This window comes from Erigeron canadensis, chromosome 2 (assembly GCF_010389155.1).
Source record: "Erigeron canadensis isolate Cc75 chromosome 2, C_canadensis_v1, whole genome shotgun sequence".
In the NCBI taxonomy this organism is placed as follows: Eukaryota; Viridiplantae; Streptophyta; class Magnoliopsida; order Asterales; family Asteraceae; genus Erigeron; species Erigeron canadensis.
The window spans coordinates 27,664,016-27,686,686 of NC_057762.1; the positions used below are offsets into that span (position 1 = coordinate 27,664,016).

The 22,671-nt window shown below is 33.5% G+C and overlaps 2 protein-coding genes and 1 pseudogene across 2 annotated transcripts; all 3 read right to left on the bottom strand.

Annotated features, from left to right (window-relative positions):
- Positions 1-6,548: 6,548 nt before the first annotated feature.
- LOC122590251 (putative fasciclin-like arabinogalactan protein 20) lies at positions 6,549-8,787 on the bottom strand. Its single transcript, XM_043762581.1, has 2 exons — positions 7,670-8,787; positions 6,549-6,588 (listed from the first exon to the last, which is right to left on the bottom strand). Exon 1 carries the CDS (start codon positions 8,785-8,787, stop codon positions 7,687-7,689), a length of 1,101 nt encoding a protein of 366 aa, XP_043618516.1. The 3' UTR covers positions 6,549-6,588; positions 7,670-7,686.
- A 7,890-nt stretch (positions 8,788-16,677) lies between these two features.
- Positions 16,678-17,968, bottom strand: LOC122590187 (annotated as a pseudogene).
- A 675-nt stretch (positions 17,969-18,643) lies between these two features.
- LOC122588944 (glycosyltransferase BC10-like) lies at positions 18,644-21,548 on the bottom strand. Its single transcript, XM_043761163.1, has 3 exons — positions 20,656-21,548; positions 19,597-19,913; positions 18,644-19,182 (listed from the first exon to the last, which is right to left on the bottom strand). The coding sequence occupies exons 1-3, from the start codon at positions 21,220-21,222 to the stop codon at positions 18,858-18,860; spliced, it is 1,209 nt and encodes a 402-aa protein (XP_043617098.1). The 5' UTR covers positions 21,223-21,548; the 3' UTR covers positions 18,644-18,857.
- Positions 21,549-22,671: the final 1,123 nt, after the last annotated feature.

Below are 22,671 nucleotides of genomic sequence, written 5' to 3' on the forward strand. Positions count from 1 at the left end.
GTGAAAATCAATATACCTCTTATTGACATTATTAAACAAGTTCCGGCCTATGCGAAATATCTCAAGGAGTTGTGTACCCAAAAACGGCATCATAAACTTCCAAAGAAGATTGTTTTGAATGAGGAAGTTAGTGCCGTTGTGATGGGTATACTCCCACCTAAACTCCAAGATCCGGGAGCGCCTTTAATTACAATTCAAGTTGGTGATTTTAAAATGAATAAGGCACTTTTGGATATGGGGGCGGGTGTGAGTATCCTACCGGGTATGTTGTATGACCAACATGACTTTGGACCATTGGAAAAAGTCGACACCACCTTGGTGATGGCTGATTTGTCACTAAAATTTCCAAGATGAATTGTCCAAGATGTCATAGTGAAGGTGGAGTAACAAGAAGAAAAGCCCGAATGGCCGTGTAGTAAGCCCTTATCTTCTTTACCTTATAAATGGCAATGTGAATTGTTTAGAGATAAAATGGTTTACGGCAGAAAACATGAAAAAACAATTGTTGGGTGAAAGGAAAGTTATGTTGAAAGATTTTAGGGGTTTTGGGTTTATAGAGGCTTTTGAAAACATTGGGTGGAAAAATGCCTTATTATGGAATAATAATGATGAACCTGAAGTAAATTTAGAGGGTATTATTGAATGGTTGGGTACATTGAAAAAAGTTGCCGGTAAGAAACCTCCCGAGACCACCAAGTTAGTCGGTAAAGTGGATGGCAAAGATGTAACAATGTCTTTTGAAACTCTGGATAAAATAGTGAAGTTTGATTTAGGTGCTAAGTCGAAAAAACCATTATATTTTGTGTCTCATGATGTGTTAAATGGGGTAGCTCCGAATATGAATTTGGTAGAGATGATAGTCGAGTTGTTCACCTATCCTCGAGATGCTTTGAACTTAAATATTAAGTTGAGTCGTGCTAGGTTGAAACCATTACCCCGTTTGATTATGAATGCTATTAGTTGGAATATTTGTCCTAGAAGTAGTGACAAGGGTTCAATGAGATTACAAGAAGTGGTAGTTTTGTATGCTTTGGTAACAGGAAAGTTGGCTTTGTCACTTAGACACATTATCATGACAAACATTTGGGAAAGTCATAACAAGAAGGTTAAATTGATCATTCCTTATCCGAGGCTCATTACTCGCCTAATCTTGAGTCATAAAGCTGCTACAACTGACTCACCCACAATTCCGGTCAATCAAATTGTTGTCACTATGAAGAAGTTGTTGAATGGAACTGAGTGGGCTTTGGAGGATAGGCCTCAATGTAGGATTCTGAAGAATTTGAAGTCAAATGAGCGTTTGATAGCTCCTAAGGATGGGTTAACTTTGGAGGAGGTTGAGGCTCAATTGGAGCTTGTGGGGCCTGTGGATGTTGACGAGCATGGTGAGCCTAGTGGTGATAATGTGGGGAATGAGGAAGAACTACCAAGGATATGTGGTGGTGTGTTAGATGCAGGAATAGGAGAAAATAGGCCGAGTGTTGGGATTAAGTGGCCTAGTGACTATCATCGATGGACTTCTTTTGAGAGGAATATGTGGGATTTGGCTGCTCAACAAGCTGAAGAAGCAAGAGTTAGGCGACAAGAGCAGAGAGATTATGAGCGGGCAATGGCATATGCTCATGAGTTGGAGATCAGGAGAAGATTCCAATATACTGAAGCCGTTCGCCATCACGAGGATCACACTGCAGGACTTCCTTTTATTAAGACTCCTCCAGTTTATAACTTCCGGACCATAGGAGATTATGAGGAGGAGAAACATTCAGCTTATCCTCAGAGCCACGATTCTGAGTGGTTACCACAGCAGTCTTGTGTGGGTCGGATGGAGACTGGTCCGAGAGATCCCCTGGTATCATCTTCTGCAGCTTCTTCTTCTACTGTTGCTCATGATTCATTTGATGGCCAATCTTTGTATCGGAGTTTGATGGAGTCCATCTTTGGACCATCTCAGGGTCCACGCCAGTGATTGGTACTTTCTATCCATTTTTCTATTTCTCTTGTGTGACTATGTGCTTTTCTGTGTTTGTTTTATAGTTTTGCATTTTCAATTCGTAGGTAGATTTAATTTCTAGTTAATTTCATTTATATTTCTAGTTTAGATGTTGATTTACTTTCTTATAACATGGAATTGAATCAAATAGACAAAATGTTCGAGTTATATTAGTTATATATGTTTGTAAAATGAGATTTTCTTGTGATTGGATGAGTACATGTAAGTGGGGCTAGGTAGTGTAGGCTAGATTGCATGATATGATTGACTTATGAGCCGCTTGATAGAGTTGCTAGAAAGTAAAAACATAGAAATGTACAATTGAAGGTAATATGCCAATTGTGAGTCGCAATGCATGTATCACATTTATTTATCTGTTATATCCTTCAATTTCATGAGAAAAATGTCACGTCGACAATTGATTTAGATTGTTAGCGTAGCATTGTTTCTTGTGATCCTTATCATATTGTGTGAACCATTATTGTACATTAGGTTAGAACTAGTACACTTACCGTGTCGAGACCTCTAGCTTGAATTATGTGCTTAAAACTATAAACAATCATACAAATCACTCCATAGTTCACCTCACTTCGCCATGAAATCCGTTAATAGTTCAAAGTTGTGTTGTTTATGATGATGAATCGAAAGAAAGAACAAATCGAAGTCAAATTGAGAAATCCGGTTGAAAAGTCAAAGTATATGGTCATAAATGAAATTCAATTCAATTATCCATGTAAGTTGATCAAAAGAACCAAAAGTGAAATGTTCCAAAAATCATTCTAGTAAATCACCCAATTGAGAATTATTCCCGTGTTTCATTCCATAATTCCATCAATCTTGTATGAATACCGAAGTAATAGTTTGAGTTATGAGGTCTTGGTTCGATTTGTGTACTAGCCTATGACTTTTAGTGTGCAATAATGAGTTGAGAGCTTCATCTATATATATATATATATATATATATATTGGCACATCTTTTGCTAATTCACTCAAATATGAACCCAAGGGAAGTGCACATTGTGAGAGTGTGATGCATGTATTGTGGCGAATTTGAGGTTTATTAGGTTTAATTGAACATTTATATATTTCTATTTGCTAGTCGTAAATCTTTTGATAGTTGTAAGTCTTGTGAGTTGGTTGTATTATGTGGTTTGGTTTGCATTACTTAGTTTCGCCCAAGTGTACTTTGAAGATTGCTTGAAGGTTGAGTTTTATAAGTATATATAGTTGATATAATTCTTATATGGAGCTTCTTTGGTGATAGGAAGTATTATGAGATTGTAAATTGACTTGTCACATGATGAATGTCTTTTTCGGGACGAAAAAGAGTTAAGTTGGGGAATGTGATGAACGCCTAATTTGCATAATCTTAATGGATTAAAACGACACTTGTTGTGCTTGTTAATAGAGGATTAGGGCGTTTTTATGTTTGTTGAGTGATTTCAGGTCCTAAGTAGCAAAATGGAGCTAATTGGATGAAGAAACGAGTCAAGAAAAGTCAAAGGCAAAAATCTGGAAAATCGTCATTTCTGTGACACAGTCTGAGACGCCCAAGAGACAGTTTGGGACGGCCCTAGCTGCACTAAAAATCCGAAAATTAGGGATTTAATTACTTTTCAGTTTATAATTCCCTCATGGACGAATTGGGAAGTTACCACTTCATATTTTCTCATCCCTGGCCAGTTTTCTAACAAACACAACACCCCAAGATCATCATCAAATCACAATTCCATGGAGATCAAAGCCTTAATTGAAGAATCAATGATGAAGATTATAGGCTAGGGTTTCTATTGATCATTCTCATATGAACAATTATGTAAGACTTTTATGTTCAACCTTTCTCATATTCATGTTGGATTAGATGTTTAATTCTTAATTGTGTTTTGCATCTAATGTTGTTTGGATTTGAATGAATGATTACATGTTTATGACTTTGAATGAATTTCATCCATCTTTTGAATTCAAATTATTGTTTATCATGGATTATTGAAAGAATCTCTCATGAACTTGTAATTCTATGTTAATGAATAAAAAATCTAGTTGTGTCAATTCCTCGGTTTTTCATTATCGTGAATCATCACAACCAATTACTTTAGTTCTTAAGTTCATTCAATCCAAACGGTATAACGAATCATGTCTATGTGATTTCCAACGAATATAGGTTAGATTACATATAAGAAAGCATAATTTAAAGCATGAGAATGATCCCTTTGTTAATTGAGTTATTTTGTTAAGTTTAATATCAAGTTTAGTTCTTAACCAAACCAATCAATCAATCGAATTTAAGTTTATGTCTAGTTTAACTAATTTTTGTGAATCATTTAACATTTTCCCTTGATTCCCTGTGGATATGATACTCGACTTACCCTAGCTAATTAGTGGTAATTAGTTTTAATTTTGATCGGTCCAACGACATCGATCACACAACTAATATGAGAGGCTCAAGAACAAGCCTGGGAATCTGGTGCTAAGACAAAACCAATCACTAGCATTCATAGTGAGAAAAGTGTGAAAATGAATCGACGTTACGCATCCTCTCTTTGTGAATATTAACCATTAGTTATGACGTGTTGACATCAGATTTAGTGGGCTTTCGGGGTTTAAACTTTCTTAAAGATTAATATCCAATGTGAAAACTAAACCCCAATGCACAAAAAAGTAATACCCTATAAAGTTCAGGCTAACCTGTGTAAACAGTACCTTTGAAATATGAAACTGACCTTTTCCGCCAACACCACACCAGCACCATTGGTAGCATACATATTAGCTCGATGCCTACCAAAACCTGAAAGTGGGTGCATTATAATGTATTTTAAAATCAATATTCAGAACTGTTGGTAAAATTCAAAGAGAACTTCTGTTTGATCTCATATAAAAAATCATACCTTTGTGTATGATTCCTTGCTTTTTCCATCTGACTACTGCAAAATATTTACAATTCCCCTGTATCCAAACATGCATACATAAGGGATTCATAATTTAAAAATCTGGAAATATATTAAGCTTTCATATTGTTTAAGAAAAATAGTTTTCACCAGAAAGGAGTTACATAAGAATTATGTCCTGTTAAACCTCTGACTACCACAATATAGTTCCAATTCCCCTTTGCATACAAAAGAGAGTTATAGTTTAAAAATCTGCACATATATTAAGCTTTCGTATTGTTTAGGGAGAATGGTTTTCACCAGAGAGAGTAGCATATAAATCATTTAGATGCATCCTTGACCCAATCGTTGTTTTTAAGCTCCATGTTACCCAAAATGCATAACGCATCCAGATTTTTTTAATCATCCACTTCTAGAGCATCACGGATCTACAACAGAAGACCATCACATTGCTGACAACTAGATGCAAAACAAAGGTGTATATGAAATAATAATACGTGAACAAGGATGTTATGAAGGGCTTAAGAACCAGTTCAAGGCTTAGCGGGACATTCTTCCGTGCTTTTGCAATAGCAGCGGCCCTTTGGTAAGCATCTACATACTCTGGAAGCTGATCAAAATAAAGAAAAATCAGGCGTAGATGGATAAAAGATTATCAAAGTAAAATGTTCCAACGATCACCAAGATCAGACGTTATATAAAAAGCTAGCAGTTTCCGTTTTATGCAGCTTCTCGAACAGTCTAGCAAGGCCAGATAATGTTGTGATCTTATTCAACGGTAAATCTACTGCAATAAAATCTCTTATCAATATTATGTAGCAGTTGCATGTCCTTGTACATTCGAGCAACTAAACTGGCATCCATGGGTTGGTATAAAGCTTTCTGCCTTTACTGACAGGATCAGAGTCAGATTGTGGTTCATTCATAATAAAACTGACTCGTGTTCTATCACCAAGAGCCTCCTTAGAAGTTTGCAGCGCAAGATGATCAAATAAGCATAAGGAATTAAGTGATTTGAAAGAGAATGATATGGCACTTATTTATACCTGAAAGCTAAATACACATGGAAAAGCAAACCTCAAACTCTCCTCTTTTAAAATCAAGAAATCCAATATTGTTGAAATTGAGAAGCTCAACTGATACTTCCACATTTTCTTTTTTTAAAGATTGCCTTCCTATCATGACTTGCTAGGTAGATGCCTTGAGTTTAGATCCACATTAGTCTGATGGTTTACCATAACAATTATAAGTCAGACAAAAAAAAAAAATGCTAGTTAGCGTACAGTAATACAACAAAAAGGGGATATCAATTTACTACGGTTTAAATAAGCCCAATGCAGCTAGTTAACTTAAGTTTAGAATGCTCCATAACTTAAAAAGGCTTGCACCATAGTTAAACAAACATATTCATTTTCAGGCTCAAATGATCGTTTGGCACTCTCAACCCACCCAGTTTGTAACGACAAAGACCTATGCCAAGTCAGCAGCACATCAAGGATACACTTCCAGAACCCTCTTTTCAATGGGTGCAAATTTAGAGCAACAGGGGAAAAAGAAAATGATCCAGAATTTGAAGTAGAATAGCGGTGTAAGATATCGCTATACAGAATTTACAGAGTGTTCAACTTTTGTCCGTCTCCAAATAATGATACATTTGCAGGATCACAAACACATTTGATCCTCTATGCCATAACTTTGACCCTTGCTGATTGACTACAAAATAGTTCAGTAACAACTTCATCATCAAACAATGTTTAATAAGCATCAACAACTTACAACAGATAAGCCATAGTACATTACAAATATTTAAAATCAATAACATTCACAAACAAGTGAGAAAGAAAACGAGCATATATAATAAATGGCCCTGTATATCCAAGAAATATTTCCGTGCAGACCTACGAATTTTCCAAATTCAAGTGTTAGCGTGAGTTATCCCATGATCCTTTGTGAGCAGATAGACATTACATTGCATTGTAACTGATATTGTATATATTGGAATAAGAGTCAGGTCAAATTTAGAGAAATGTTAGAACACGTTGTCGATAGCCTTAACTAAGCTCCTAATGTTTGGTTCCATAATAACTTTACTTTGTTGCTGTTCAATTAAAGTTTGTCTTAGGCTTCAGGTCTGTTTTATCAAATAAGAGCTTTATGTGCAAATGGTGAAATTTACAGTGTGCAAGTAACAAATATATACCGGTGATTCTTCATTCACCACTTATTTAGAGACCAATAACGGCACTCGTGAGAATGGATTGAGCCTTCCTGATGCAACCATGCTCGAGTGAGCTCTATTACCTTCTAGGTTGGTAATGATTGCAAAGATATTACCTTATATATTACAACATCACCTGAAGCTTGATGAACAAGTCCCTAAAACCAAAAGAGGGTGGGTATTATTATGAACAAACCACCTTTTTGGGGTTGAAATTGAATTGTTTGTTGCATTTTACGTATATACATACCTATATGTATTGGTTGTGTATATTTTTGCTTTATGTTATTTGGATCTGCTTGTACTTTCAGTTCTTTACTACTGATTTGTTTTTTTTTATTGATCAAACAAACTTGATTACTATCATTTACACAAAATCAAAAGAACATGTTAACAATGAGATCACTAACGAGGTAATTTGAAATTTCAATTTGAATAACAACTACATGAACCAATTACTCAACAACTTTATTTTTCGCTAAACTGTTATTATATGTATATGTATGTATCTATCGATTCACAGTCTCCGTAAAACCTAACAATGTAGCTTCACTTACAGATCGGTAACAAACTTACAGCACCTAAAAACGGATTCAAAACTCAGACCGATCCGGAGCAGCAGCAGCAGTAATTAACATTCTACCCGAACTTCTAACCAGAGTTTCACCAACAGAATCATCACTATCATCCTGATCCTCCTCACCATCACCAATTTCATCAAACAACTCAGGCAAACTCAAAACATCACGAATTCCATGAACCACAAGCCAGTCACTATGAAACATATCCGGAAACGTAATCGAGACCTCATTCACCTTATAAACACCACCAGATCTATCAATTTTCACCTTAAATCCATCCAAATATGTATCGAAACTAGTTCCGTCATCAACGCTCATCACATCTCTCCACAAAACCTTACATTTCAACACGTGACGATGAAACAGACTTTGATAATCAGGAAACCTACCGGAATATTCCACCATCACTTCATCACTAGGCGCAAAAACAGTCAACCTACTTTGACTTTGACTCTCCTTTTGACTTTGACTTCCAATTTGTAAATTGAGAAACGAAGCAAATACAGAGTAACCTCTAGAAATCAACACATTAGCTGCATCATGAAACGAACTAATAATGTTATTATTATCACTACTACCTCGAAACGACGCCGTACAGTGATTCACGTTACTGATTTGAATCGGACTATCCGGAACGGTGAAATTCGGATCTAGGAAGCTCTCAATACCGTAAACGATCAACGAACCGTCATCGAAGATAGGAAAACCGGTAATCCTGACGTCATTAATCGAAACGACGTCGTTTGACGATGAAGATGTGACGATAAGGAAAGTAGATTCATCAACGGTAGGGATTTTGGTACCGAAAGGGAGAGAACGGATGCTAGAGAGAGAGAAGGCCATCGGAGAAATGTGGATTTGAAGGAGAGAGAGTGACAGTTGACCGTAGTCAGCGAAAGCATGATCCGGCGGTGAGAAGATTGTGGCGGCGTTGTGGTGAGAGAGTGATCCGTCGGAGATGGCACTTAGGGTTAAGGACATGGCGTTATAGCCGGAATTTGATAAAGTTTCTATGGCGTTTGTGAGTGTTTCTGGTGGAAGTGCGGTGGTGGTTTGAGCTGTGAAGATGATTGTTATTAGTGTGAGAAGAAGAATTGAGTTGGTGAGCGCCATTGGTGATGTGGAATGTGTGTGTGATATGAGTCTGTCAGAGATATATATATAGAGAGGGAAAAAAAGAGAGAGAGAGAATGCTTCCATTCAAAATTAATTTTAAAATCTCCCTCTCACAATTCACAAACGATACGATTTGGTGATGTGGCCTAATTAAATTAGTTAAACGATTTTTATCCTATGTTCTTCTCATTCTTCTTGCTCTTATAAAAATATAACTCTTATAAAAATATAAGAGGGAAGTAAAGGTGGTGCAGTTAGGTATTTAAATTGGGTGAAATCTCTCTTACATGTTAGTTTTTAATTCATAAAAAATATGGGGGCCCATCATTTATTCACTATACATTTATGAATTAAAAAATTAGTATGTGAGAAAGATTTCACCCAATTTATATGTGTGACAACACTACATTTACTTTTCCAAAAATATAAATACAAATAAAATAATAATATAATAATCTATAATATAACACCAATGGTTAAATGTTACACAACTTCAACATTAAAATATTCGTACTTGATAGTTATGGTCTTACATCAATTAACTATTCCAAAAATGCATGTATTATTTTTTTAGGAAAAATGGTTCATTTTATCTAAGCTTAAGTACTGTCACTAAAAAAAAAGTTACAAATTAAACCTTTGAATTTGATAAACATACATAGCCCCTGAATTTTACATAATCCCTCCTACTTTATCTAAGATAGGTGTAACATGTTTTACCTAACATATCCCCTTCTTTTTATATAACTATTTTTATATCATTTAATTACATTACTCACTGTTGTCACCGACAACATCACTTCCGCCACATTATGCGACCTTTCTAATTTACTTTAATCATTTTTTTGTGAGTTATAATGCACAACTTGGTCATATTTCTCTTAATATTACATAATTATTATTTATTATTATTATAATTATTATTTTATTATAAAACACCACTTCTATTATTATTTTTAGATTTATGTTCGTATCAAATACACGGGTTGTATATGATATCTTTCAGATAAAATAAATTGTTAAATATGTTAAATTCAAATATTAAAAATGTAATTAAAATCAAAATAAAAGAATATAACCTTAAACATTGAACACATATATTATATTTCAGATTAAAAATAGTTAGTAACGATTTACATGAATTCTTAATTGGTGCATAATATATCAAATTGCTGGGAAAAAACTGAAATCTTAGACTTAAAATTTAAAAAATATAAATGAAAATTCTATAAAAATAAACATATTCTATATTTCTGATTTAGATACTCATTTAAAAATGTAAGTTAATGTAACACCCCAATATTTAAAAGTAATATAAATTTAACTCTTATCATAGTTTTGACATTTAATTTAATTTTTAGTATTTTGTTTTGAGATAAGGGATTAGTTTACTTTAAATTTTAGTGGCTAGCGGGTATAATACTCTTATTTTATTTGATAAAAACGTGGCATCATGAAGGAAGCCAGTCATATGTATTTTTGATGTATCATCAACTCCACTAACACAAATCCATTTCAAATTTCAACCCTTGTATCTCAAATCTTTCAATTTCTTCCAGCAAAGAGTTTGTATGTGATCTTCTTCCATAAAATCCACCCAATTTCGTTCATTTAATTAAGAATTTAAATCAAGGATTTTGGTGGTGCTTTGGTGCGGGTCAAATTCCACAAGAAGAAAATAGAGTAATTTGGAGTTTCAATTCATTTAGTCTTGTCAATACTTGAAGGTAAAAATTTAACCTAAAAATCATTGTTATATTTAATTATGGTTCTTATGAAATTTGGGGTTTTGTTATTTGGGAATTCCAATAAAGAACCCTAGTGATTTTAAATGAGAAATTGGAGGTTAATGCAAATGAGTCTTTTGATGATGAAAACCCCATAATCATAATACTATATTTTGATGTTTGGCTAGTGATTGTTGATATAGAATTTTATCATGAAAAAGGTTTTGAAATGCATTGTGTATCCAAATACTCTATTAGGTTGGTTAATTGTGAATTGGGTTTATTAAGAGATAAAAAGTTAGAGTTATAAAACTTATGTGGTATATGAATTTGTTTAGGTGGTGGAGAAGATTATGTAATTGTGCCTAGTAGTCATGTAGAGCTTAATAGCCAAAAATTAAGGTGAGTGTATATGCATATGATCATGTTCTTGTTAATAGAGGTCATAGGTGGGTAAATTCCTATGCCCCATATGTTTGTTAATTATAAAAGCTAGTAGGTAGGTAAATTCCTACTAGCAAGAATTACATTATGAATATGTAAACTAGTAGGTGGGTAAATTCCTACTAGCATATTTGAAGTTTGGTTACGAAAGCTAGTAGGTGGGTAAATTCCTACTAGCATATTTGAAGTTTGGTTACGAAAGCTAGTAGGTGGGTAAATTCCTACTAGCATAGTTGTTTGATAAAGACTAGTAGGTGGGTAAAGTTCTACTAGCACTATCCATGACCATGTTGAAAATGATTTGTGTTGATTTTATGTTTATGATTGTTATGAATGAAATGGCTATCAAAAGATAGGCTATAAATGATGTTTGATGTTTTGGCAACTTGATTGTGATCATATACGTATATGCATTCACTAAGCATTGCTTACATTTTACTTGTTTAACATTTTTATAGGAGTTGGTAGTAGCTGTGGCAAAGATTCGAGCAAGTAAAAGTGCCTTGAGTGAAGCTTTTGGGTAAGAAGTTCTTACCATTATGTATGATCAATTGGATGGTTAGTAATCCCTTTTTGACCATGTGCTCCCAAGTGCCTTCAAGTTGGTGTTTTGTACAAGATAATTGATGTTAAGTTTTATTATTTTATGAAAGAGAAAAAGTTATAAATAATGTGTTAAGTTTTTTTTAAATAAATTTAATGTTTAAATTTTTCAAAAATCTTTTTAAGTTGATGGATAGAAAATAAAATAACTATAAGTTTTTAATTAAGTTAACTATTTAGTGAGGCTAAAAAGTTTAAATTAGTAAATTAAGAAAATGGGTAATATGGTTATTTCAAAATCTTAATAACTTAAGAAAAGGAGGCAGGTTGTTTTATATAAACTAGAGTGATGTCTGCGCGTTGCAGCGGCGACGGTTTATAACGCTTTAGACACCGTAACGGTTTATAGCGTTCAGTTACTTTCATGAGATGCGTCAATGCAGGATCTAACCATATATATCATTCTAAAATTAAGTCGCGTATTAGGTGCAAAAAATAATGAAGTGCAAACACTAGCCATGAAAAATAACCACTTACAATTGTAGGGGAGGAGACCAAGGCAATTAAAATTTTTTTTGTCAAAGATTAAAATTTAATATGAATATATAAAGAACATAATTAGTTTGTAATTTCGTGAGTTATAAAAAAGGTAATTATTGTTTAAACATTTTGTAATATAATTTATGACAATTAAGATGTTTTTTCTTATCCGTAACAATACTTTCAGCAATATTTTTAGAGTTAATGGGGATTTTATAACAATATGGGTTTTAGGTAATTGTGGGGTTTTTTTATTAAGGGTAATTTTGGCTATTCAGGGATAAGGTGTATGGAAATAGTTTAAATGTAGAGGGTATATTAGGTAATTCAAAGATAGAAAGTTAAATGGGGGAGGGAGTAGTTTGTTTATATAGGTATTATAGATTATAGATATAAAGATACTAAGAATACATATGGTGGAGTTTTGTTTGACTTTACTTTTGTAAATAATATGATTATAGTTTATCTAAATTACGTTGACTTATTTATCTTAATTTAGTGAAATCCAAAACTGTGATTGGTCAATTAAAGTTAGGTCAGTTTTAATATATATTATGATTAAGATTAAGATTAAGATTAAGATTTAAGATTAAGATTACTAATATTATTATTATTATTAAAATTTTATTTTAAAGATGATAGTCAGAAACTAAACAGTATTTGTTTATAGCTTTGGTTTTCGTTATGATTGGTTTTTGTCTGATATTGACTTGCAATTTGTTTCTGGTTCTAAATAAGGTGTGATCCCTTATTTAGTTTTGGCAAAAATTGGATTTGGGTGATGTACATAAGATGTGATCCATTATTTAGTTTGGGGAAGAGAATATGAGGTTGTTAGGCATTTAAGCTGGGTGAAAAAACTCTTCACATACCTTTTATTAACCATAAAAATCATGGGGCCAAACATTTATTTAAAACATTAAAATATTGGTATGTAAGCGGTTTTTTATATAAGTTAGGTGCATAACAGACCAATAGTCACTTTTCTCATTTAATTTTGGCAAAATTTGGATTTGGATGATGTTTGTCGAGCTAATGTACTTACAACTACATGACACTTGATGTTATATATGTCAAGCATGTAATTTTCTACTAATATTACATATTTATACTATGATTCTATGAATTATGTATAAAAAAGAAATTTCTCTTATTACATAAAACAATTGTCTAAAATACTCTTAATGATTAAATTACATTATCTGTATCCTTTATCTTTTAAGATATTTTCATTAACTCTTTACATATTATATCAATTATCAACACCATTCGATGCCGTTTTTACCACCAATAACAGCCTATCACCAAACCATAACTGTTATGACCATAACCGCATTACGCAGGTACCGTGTTAGTTACATGTGAGAGAAACCAAAAAGTAATGACTCTCACAATAAGATAATGTACTTTACATTTTATTTAAATTCATCGCTAAAGCATTTAATTATCTCCACGTATGTTGTTGACTTGGAGCAAAAACCTTTTCATATTTTTCTTTTTTTTTTTTTTTTTTTTTTTTTTTTTTTTTTTTTTTTTTATTTGTTGGGTTTGTAAGTTTATTTGTCTTACACAATCTCAATGGTTTTATTCAATCTCCGTTTGGATAAATTATTAAGTTAGTAGAAATTTAGAACTGTAATTTTATCATAATGAATCACCTTTTTTTGGCACTTGGTTACATTCTTAACGGCAAAAGTAGTTGATATTAGAGGTGAGTATGGTTCGGTTTGGATCGGTTTTTGGCTAAAACCGACCTCCGAACCGATCAATTCGGTTTTTAGAAAATCAAAACCGTTGGATTCGGTTTTTGTTCGGTTCGGTTTTTTTTGTTTTTTGGTTCGGTTTGGATCGGTTTCGGTTTTTGTTCGGTTTTTTTTTTTATAAAAAAAATTTACTTTTTTGTTTATGATGTTCTATATTTAATTTTCAATTGTTAACAAAAAAACTATGATATAAAAACTAAAATATAGATATGCTTTTTAATAACTAATTATATTTTTTAGGTGTTAAAATTGATATAACTTTTATACAACGAATTGATTTTATTATACGTTTTCATCTAAAACATATAATTTATATAGATTTGTACAACAAAAAGACAAAAAGTTTAAATATATTAACATATTTACAAATTATAAGTAATAAATATAAATGTAATATGATATAAATATAAAATAAATTAAAATATAATGGGTTTGGTTCGGTTTGGTTTTTGATTGGTTTTTTGACATATGAAACCGAAAACCGAACCGATCCGTTCGGTTTTTGGAAAACAAAAACCAAACCAATGGATTTCGTTCAGTTTTTAATTTTTTCGGTTCGATTTTATCGATTTTTTTTTGTTTTTGGTTTTCCGGTTCGGTTTTTGCTCGCCTGATATCAAAAGGATTTTGGATGTACCTAATATTGTAAATGACTACTATTTGGATTTGGTTTATTGGGCTGTGAGCAACACCCTGACACTCATTCGACTGGTATGTCATATGTGTTGCTATCTTTAACGAGGTTTTCTATAACTGAACTCCAAATACGCATGGAAAAGAAGGAAACCTCAAACTCTCTTTCGAACTCCATTATTGTTGAGATTGAGAAGCTCAACTGATACTTCCACATTTTCTTTTTTTTTTAAGAGATTTGCCTTCCTATCATGGCATGTTGGGTAAATACAGGAAGTTTGAATCTATACTAGTCTGATGGCGTACCATAACAGTTACAAGTCTGACAACAACAACAACAACAAAAGAAACAAAGATGCTAGTTTGCTTAAAGAAGCAAAGTAATACGATCCAAATATCCAAGAAAAGGGGATAACGATTTACTATGGTTTAAATATGCCCTAACCCGCTAGTCAACTTAAATTGACAATGCTCCATGATCTATAAGAAGACATCAACATAGTTAAACAAGCAAAAAAAGGTGCAAGTAGCAGTAGCTATTTGACCATGTAGTTATGTACTACTTTCAAATAACACTTTCCAGATTTTTTAAGGTAGAATTTTGAGTGTGTGTATGTGTGAGCGTGCGTATGTGTGTGTGTGAGAGAGAGAGAGAGAGCTGAGAGCGCTCAAAAGATGGTAAGGCTATCTCCAATGGTTTAATGATACCAGTGTGTTGCTTCCTTGGAAAACCAATTTGTTTGCATTAAAGATTCTGTGTGTTTCTCAATTTGTTTAGTTTTGCTTGTGGGCAAATTGAAAACAAACAATGATGTGGATGTGGGCCTTTATTTGTTTCATTTACTAAACAATTGTATTGACCGTTTCATTTCATGATCACCTGCTAATTTTTTTTTCTTTTTGTTTTTATTATTTGAGATTGTATTAGAAAAATTTTTAAAAACTTTGAAATTTTTTAAAAAAATTACATATGCTCCCCAACAATTACTTTTATGAATGTTTTTAAATATATGCGAGTTATCAAGAATGTTTTAATGTATTGGTAAGTTTTTTCAAGGTACTAGTACCTTTTTTTTTATAAATATGTTAGTGTTTTTGTTTTTAATATGATGGTTTTTAAATTTAATATAACCTTTTTTTAGTAAATGTTATGTGTTTTAATTTAATATAAATGTTGATGTGGCATAAACAAACTGAGTTTCAGTGTGTTGGGTTTGAGGCAAAATAAGTTCAGTTTGTTGGTAACAGTTTGCTAATGTGTTGTTGAGGTGGCCGGTTTGCTTGAACAAACTAATAACACCATTGGAGATGGCCTAAGCATGACTTGCCTGCAACACAGGCTCAAATGATTGTTTGGCACTCTCAACTTACCCGGTTTGTAACGAGAGAGACATGCCAAGTCGTACAGCAGCAGCACACCAATGATATACTTGTAGAACCCTCTTTCCAATGGGTGCAAATCCAGATCAGCAAGGAGCACAAGAAAATTCAGAATTAAAAGTAAGTAGAACAGCTAGGTGTAAGGTATCGTTATACAGAAGTTCAATAAGTTCAAATTTTGTCCTCTCCAAATAATGATACATTTGCAGTATCAAATTTATCAACCTCCCAAAAAATTATACATCTACAAAATAAAAAAGGCAGACTATACAAGTTAGTAAAAATAAAACCTAGTACATCTTAATTGATACCATTTGTTAAATTTCACTAAGATTGCAAATTTCCAATAAATAAGCAAAATATATAATTTTAAATAAAAAAAAGGTAAATAGATAGGAGAACATAGCAAAAAGAACAAACAGTGATAATAAGCCAGAGAAATCACAAACACATATGCCATAACTTCTACAGTTCTATATTTGATGATTGACTACAAAATACCCCAGTAGTTCAGTAAAAAAGTCATCATCAAACAATGTTGAATAAGCATCAACAATGTATAACAGATAAGCCATCTTACATTGCAAAAATTTCAGAATCAATAACATTCATGAACAAGTAAAAAAACAAACATAATCCTATATACCCAAGAAATATTTCCAAGCAAACCTACGAGTTATTCAAATTCATGTGTTAGCACGAGTGATCCTGTATAGAGATATAGTACAATGCATAGTAACTCATCTTGTAGGGAGAAACTTGTTTCCGTTCTTTCAGGTGGTGTCGGTGTTGCTGTTGCCGCTCCTGCTGGTGGTGCTGCATCCGCTGCAGAGACCAAGAAAGAGGAGAAGGTTGAAGAGAAGGAAGAATTGGATGATGAGATGGGTTTCGATTTGTTTGACTAAGGATTAGATGGTATGAAGCATTATCTCGTGCTTTTCTTTGGATATAAATTTTTTTGGTAGTAACTTCGTAGTGTATCTTCAAATGTTGAATTTTGATCCTTTGGTTGATCTGTTTTGAGTTGGAATCCAAAAGACTTACATGAGCCCCACCCATTTCAAAGCAAGCATTTTTGAAGTGTTTACATGAAGTTATGAAGTACCAAACAGCAGCTTCCTTTCCTTTTTTTGGCTTTTATTTTCTTTCATAAATAAAAGTTTTTAACGTAATCAACAAGAAGAGCCAAAATTGAGGATTTTACAATTAATGAAAAACAAAGAATCAGGCAGAATCAATTGAGATTGGAAAACTACGTCATTATAAGATGTACATACAAATTCTAAGCAGATCAGCTCAAATTCCTAAACACCAACTAAAAAAGAAAACAGAGGATGAACAAACTAACCCGTCAGAATTATGTCTCAGCAGTAGGTAATGCAGCCATGAAGGAATTGTATGACGACTCCAGATCAAAATGAACCTGCCTAGCCTGCTGTTCAGTCAACTCATCTGAAGCTCCCATCTTTGCTAGCCTACCAATCCAGATGGTTCTATAATTGAAATAATGGAAATGCTCTGCCCCCAGTGGGGGCCCGCACGACGGGCTATGACTAAGAAGAAAGGGCTTTTCTCGCTTAGTATTGCTTTGGTACTTTTTCTGATTCAGATTCTCTTGGGCAAAGATCGTGTGAGTGTGCAGTTATGCCACTTTCATCTTAGCCTTCCCTTCAAAATCTGGAGGTAAAATAGACAGCTTGTTCAAAGAACCAGACAAATCAGACAGCAGCGGGAAAACTTGATCAACACCAGTCATATTCAGCTTCAGGGAATCCATCACGGTTACAAAATTCTGCACACTCTGCCACAGTCGCAGCAGAGGTCACTCCAGAAGTGGCTGCAGCCACTCTATCCTTCATTGTAGCAGACACACCAGATGTTATAAGGTGGTTCATAGCAGAAGGGCAGTCCATCTTGTAAATGTCATGAAACCTCTTGATATATGGTACAGTATCTCTGAGCGTGGAAGAGAGCTTTTTCAATTGAGCAATCAGTTTCTAGCACTCGATCTTGTAATCAGTTGACGAAATAATAACTCTAACATAAGCCTTTTTCAGGCGTTACTAGTAGCCATGATGATTGCATACAGCTTACCAAATTGTTGTACATCTCCCTCTCTCATTTGCCATTCCATAATTTGACTTCCATCCTTCTCATATCTCTGTATATACCCCTCGGTGTTTAAGTGTTCTAAACAACCAATGAGCATCCGAAGCATAAAAACGATAAAATTTTCAACTTGATTCATAAGTGAAATAATATTACTGCTCAACACTTATTAGTGATTTGATGGACAGTCATCATGATAATAAGGAAAGACGTATCATAATCAATCAATTAACCTCTATACATACAACCCTACTAATCATGATTCTTAATTAACGTCAACCAAATAGTTACATCAAAGATCAAATCAATAGCAAGCTAACAGCAGATACAAAACAATAAAGCAAAAACCGAAAGAGGGCCAGAGTTACCTTTCGCTGTTTGAGGCCGGAGGAAAATCGACTTCAACAGATACTGAGAGTAAAATTAAACACATTCAACAAAATACAAGTTATGATGATGTGCCCTCTGAAGTAGTCGTTTTTAGCATGTAGCGATATATAAATGCAGGCTATTACAAACAATTTAATATCTAATTAATTATATAAGTTCACCCGCATATTATGCGGGATAATTATACCATCTTATAACTGTATACACCCCCAATAGCACAAAATTGGATTGGAACTCTAAATAAAGATTATTCTATGCAGACATCCCATTGCATGGAGAAATTACTGGAACAGAATGGCTTTTACATGCTTAACAATAATATGATTTATTAAATTATTATGTTTATTCTTTGAAATGTTTACAAATGCAATATTCGAGTATAATTTCTTTTGACCGATCAAAGCCCATAAGTACTAGCAAATTACAAGTATACTGTTGCTAAAGAAAAATGAACAAAATCTACAACATATTGGGAATGCATATCGTTAAAGCTTCCCATCCAAAAAAGAAAACCGATAAAAAGAAAGCACCAAAACCTTCAAAATCCAAGCAGGGTCGATGAAAGGCCGAGTAAAGGGTCAAGTGCACTTTTGTGAAACTTCCGAGCAAACAAGAAGCAAATCGAAGTTGAATCTTTGTTATAGGAACAGCTTGTTCCATTATTCCTAATAGATTGTATTAAATGCTCTGTAACATGCTCGGCCTGAAACATTGCCGGATGTGGGCCTCCCAATGACCAATCAACATATGTTACTGTCCGATTAGCATTGAGACTGCCATAAAACATGTTTACAAATGTTGGCAGATAATGTTCATCTGGGTAGCAGGAAGGCAAGCAATACCATTTGAAGAGAGTATAGTACCTATCATCATATATTGGACTCTTAATAGGAAAATCACCAGACATATACTACATTTTGTGTCTTAAATAGTTAATTGTGAGGTGGCAAATTCAGACATTCAGTCCTTTAGTTATAAGTGGAACAACTTGGGAAATGTTGATACCAAATGGGTCAAACAGGAAAGATAATAAAACGCAAAAAGCTAAAAATAATCCGAAGTGTATTTACTTAGATAGAATATGACTTTTTTTTTAAATCTTAGGTGACAAAATAATTATTCAATTAAAGTATTCTTTATGATTATATACAGGTTTGACTAAACCTGTTTCAAACCGAACCCGTAACCCAACCCGCCCAATGTGCCACCTCTGCTTTCTTTTCTTTCCTTTTTTTATATTTTGTCAAATGAATTTGAACTATTCAAACAAAAAGTACCTTGTATCTGACACTACTTTGATGGCAAGAGTGCGATGAATCTCGAACCACTGAGACCCTTTCCTCCAATCACGGAGTTTGATATCAGGTTTCATGCGTCGACTGTAACGCCCCCTTCCATAACGAGACGGATCGTCATAGGAGTCGAGAAAACTGTAGGATGAACCAATGAGATAATCATAAATAGTCGGGAAGTTGTATATCGGGATACAACTTTCTGATAGAAGAACAAATCGTTCATTAGAGAAGTCAAGCAAGGCGTTGCCTAAAAGTCTCCTCTCAGCATCAACGAGTTTAACAGATCCCCATCTCACATCCTAAAATCAAGATAAAACAAACACGCGTTAAAAAAGGTAAAAACAATAACTTATAAAGCAAGATTGAGGCAATACTTTCAACCCATTTAGTTTACGAATGGGTTAATTCGGGTTGTGTTTTACTCCGTATCTCAAACAGATCAAATCAAAATATTTACTAAAATTGCTTGAATGGACTAAAAGTAGCTCAATTTTACTTTCGAGCATAAAACTTCCTAGATCATTATGCTAAAACCCTAAAATTTTGGACAAAAAGTGATGGACAACATAATGCATCCTGTTTCAACCATTACCAACACCCTAACCATCTAGACTGAACCCTTCAAGCCCTCCATTTGATCATCTCTTAAGAACTGTGACATAAGGTGAGTCCAATATTTTCATAATTAACAAAAGACAGAAGGCTTATTTCATCCATCCCAGAACTATACTACATAATCTATCTAAAAAGGCAAAAAAAAAAAAAAAAAGATGTAAACTCTGTATTCCCAATTTTTAAAACTGCAATTACTGATTTATACACTATCATAGTTACAACAATATCGAATAACCTCACTCTAAGACACTAAATAAGGTGCAACTTCCGCATTAACTAGCCATTCGGACACAAATTAGCAAATAACATTATACCATGCAACGATATAGATACAATTATCACAACCTAATAATCATAAGGCAGCATGAAAATTCCAGCATACATAATAACATTATACATTATGCAAGGAAGCAGGCTGGCGAATACCTGGCTAGGAATCTGACGATTGTAAAAAACCGAAGAATTGGTAACATTCAAATAAACCCCAGGATTAGTATGCACATAAATCGAATACTTGCTCACATCCATCCCTTTAAAAAACTTCTCCCACAACAACAAAAACGGAAGAGGGCCTCTTGTGAGGAACATAAAAGCAACCTTAGGCACTCTCTCAAATGGGTATTCGGGTTTGTCAGGAACTAACGAAGCTCTCCAAAAGAGCTCGTTATCCGTCATTCGATGAGTCAAATTCTTAGGCATTTTAAAACTCTCCATATTCAAACAATCTTCACAAGTACTAGAACTATAAGTATTATTCTTTCTTGTAGCAATGGTAGTAGGTGCAGGGGCAGCAGCAGGAGTATTAGATACATAATCTATATAAAAGTTTTGGGGTTGTGAAGTAAAATATCTATCAATATGTGAACTTGATGTCAAACCAATTATAACTCCCATGACAAATAGTATTAATAAAAATAATACTTTCAATAAGAATCCAATTGCTGATGATGAATCTTTAAAACCAAGTTCATCTTTTTCACCTCTGCCCCTCATCTTATATTATTTTTTATATATAATCTGATATAGAGAATGTAAGGCCGGGATCTAGAATGAAATCAAAAATTTGTTAGGGTTAACAAAGATACATATGGGGAGTTTGTGATCGAAATCGAGTTACTACTTTTTGTGATTGAGGGTATCTATAGATATATGTTTTGGTGTTTGTATCGAATACAATGAGATGAGAATTGTGTTTGTGAGAGACAAAAGAAAAATTAAGAAGAAGTTGTGAAGTGAAAAACTGAAGACGAGATGACGTGATGATGAGATCTTGGCATGATCTTGTGTGAAAAACACTGAAGTCGTGCCGTTCTTAATGGGTCTATGTTTTTCCTCGTGTCTTCCACTTCTTTTAATTCACATGTACTCGTAATAGTTATTTACAAATGTTGCTCTTTTCATATTTTTTTTTCCCACGTCAGCATGATCTTTTTAACGAGAGGCAAGCCAGGATTTCACATTTAAAGGCTTTAATCGTATTTCTTTTTCGATTGTTGTATATAATATATAATGTGAAAGACATAATCATTTAATAAAATGTTTGTAAAATAGAATTTTATTACAATGGTTTACATTTATGGACCAAATGTAAAGGTTTACTTGAACTGTGATGGCTAGAATCAAACATTTATATATTGGAGGCAGCTTGCTTCAAAAAAACCTTTGTATTAGTTGTCGATGAGCTAGCCTTGTAATCAAAAGCATGAATAGTTGGCAGGATATTTCACTTTTTATCAGATCAAAATAAAAAAAATTAAAATATATAAATGAAAAATGGACCACACATTTTGTCTTTTTAGCTAGGTGATCATAATCACTTTCCTCCCTTTTATCTTATCTCATCTCCTATACCCCCTAACCATCACTTTTTTCACCTTTACCATTCACCTAACCTTTTTACCGACCTTTACAAATGGTCTTATGGTAAAGTAAAATTCAATATTTCACTCTTCTCATGAGAGTCTTGGATCTAAATAGATCCAGGTTCAAGTTCCGAGGAGTCAAGGTTTACTACTCTTAATTGGTGTATCGTTTTGAGGATTAATAAGAGGTTTTTCTTTCTTCGTAGTTCCCTGAAAATTCGAATGACATCCTGCCCGAAAGACATGTGTGTCGATAAGTAGGATGACGAGTCTCTGACCATACGTTAAAAAAAAAACTAACTTATTTTAGTCTATTTAAGCAGCATGATTTAAATCAGTGGTAGACACTATGGCCTCCGAAGACAGAGGTTAGGGTTTGATTTTCATCTCATGCAAAGAGTGGAGACCTTTTTCTACATATAAGGTAGAATATGGAATCAATCTCTTTACCTAGGTAGAGGTAATATATGTATACATTTTAACCCCCTTCATACATCGTCGAGGTATTGAGACCAAAAATATGTGAAGACAACAATGGACAGTATTTTTTTTATTTTAGTTTATTTGCATTGAACATTCA

What these genes read in the sequence shown, in the direction of transcription:
- LOC122588944 (XM_043761163.1), bottom strand. Translation starts at nt 21,222, where the DNA reads ATGAGGGGCAGAGGTGAAAAAGATGAACTTGGTTTTAAAGATTCATCA. An exon ending in ATCGTCAGATTCCTAGCCAG is followed by an intron (nt 19,914 to 20,655) that starts GTATTCGCCAGC and finishes TCTTGATTTTAG; the next exon opens with GATGTGAGATGGGGATCTGT. An exon ending in AAAGTAGTGTCAGATACAAG is followed by an intron (nt 19,183 to 19,596) that starts GTACTTTTTGTT and finishes ATATGATGATAG; the next exon opens with GTACTATACTCTCTTCAAAT.
- LOC122590251 (XM_043762581.1), bottom strand. Translation starts at nt 8,787, where the DNA reads ATGGCGCTCACCAACTCAATTCTTCTTCTCACACTAATAACAATCATC.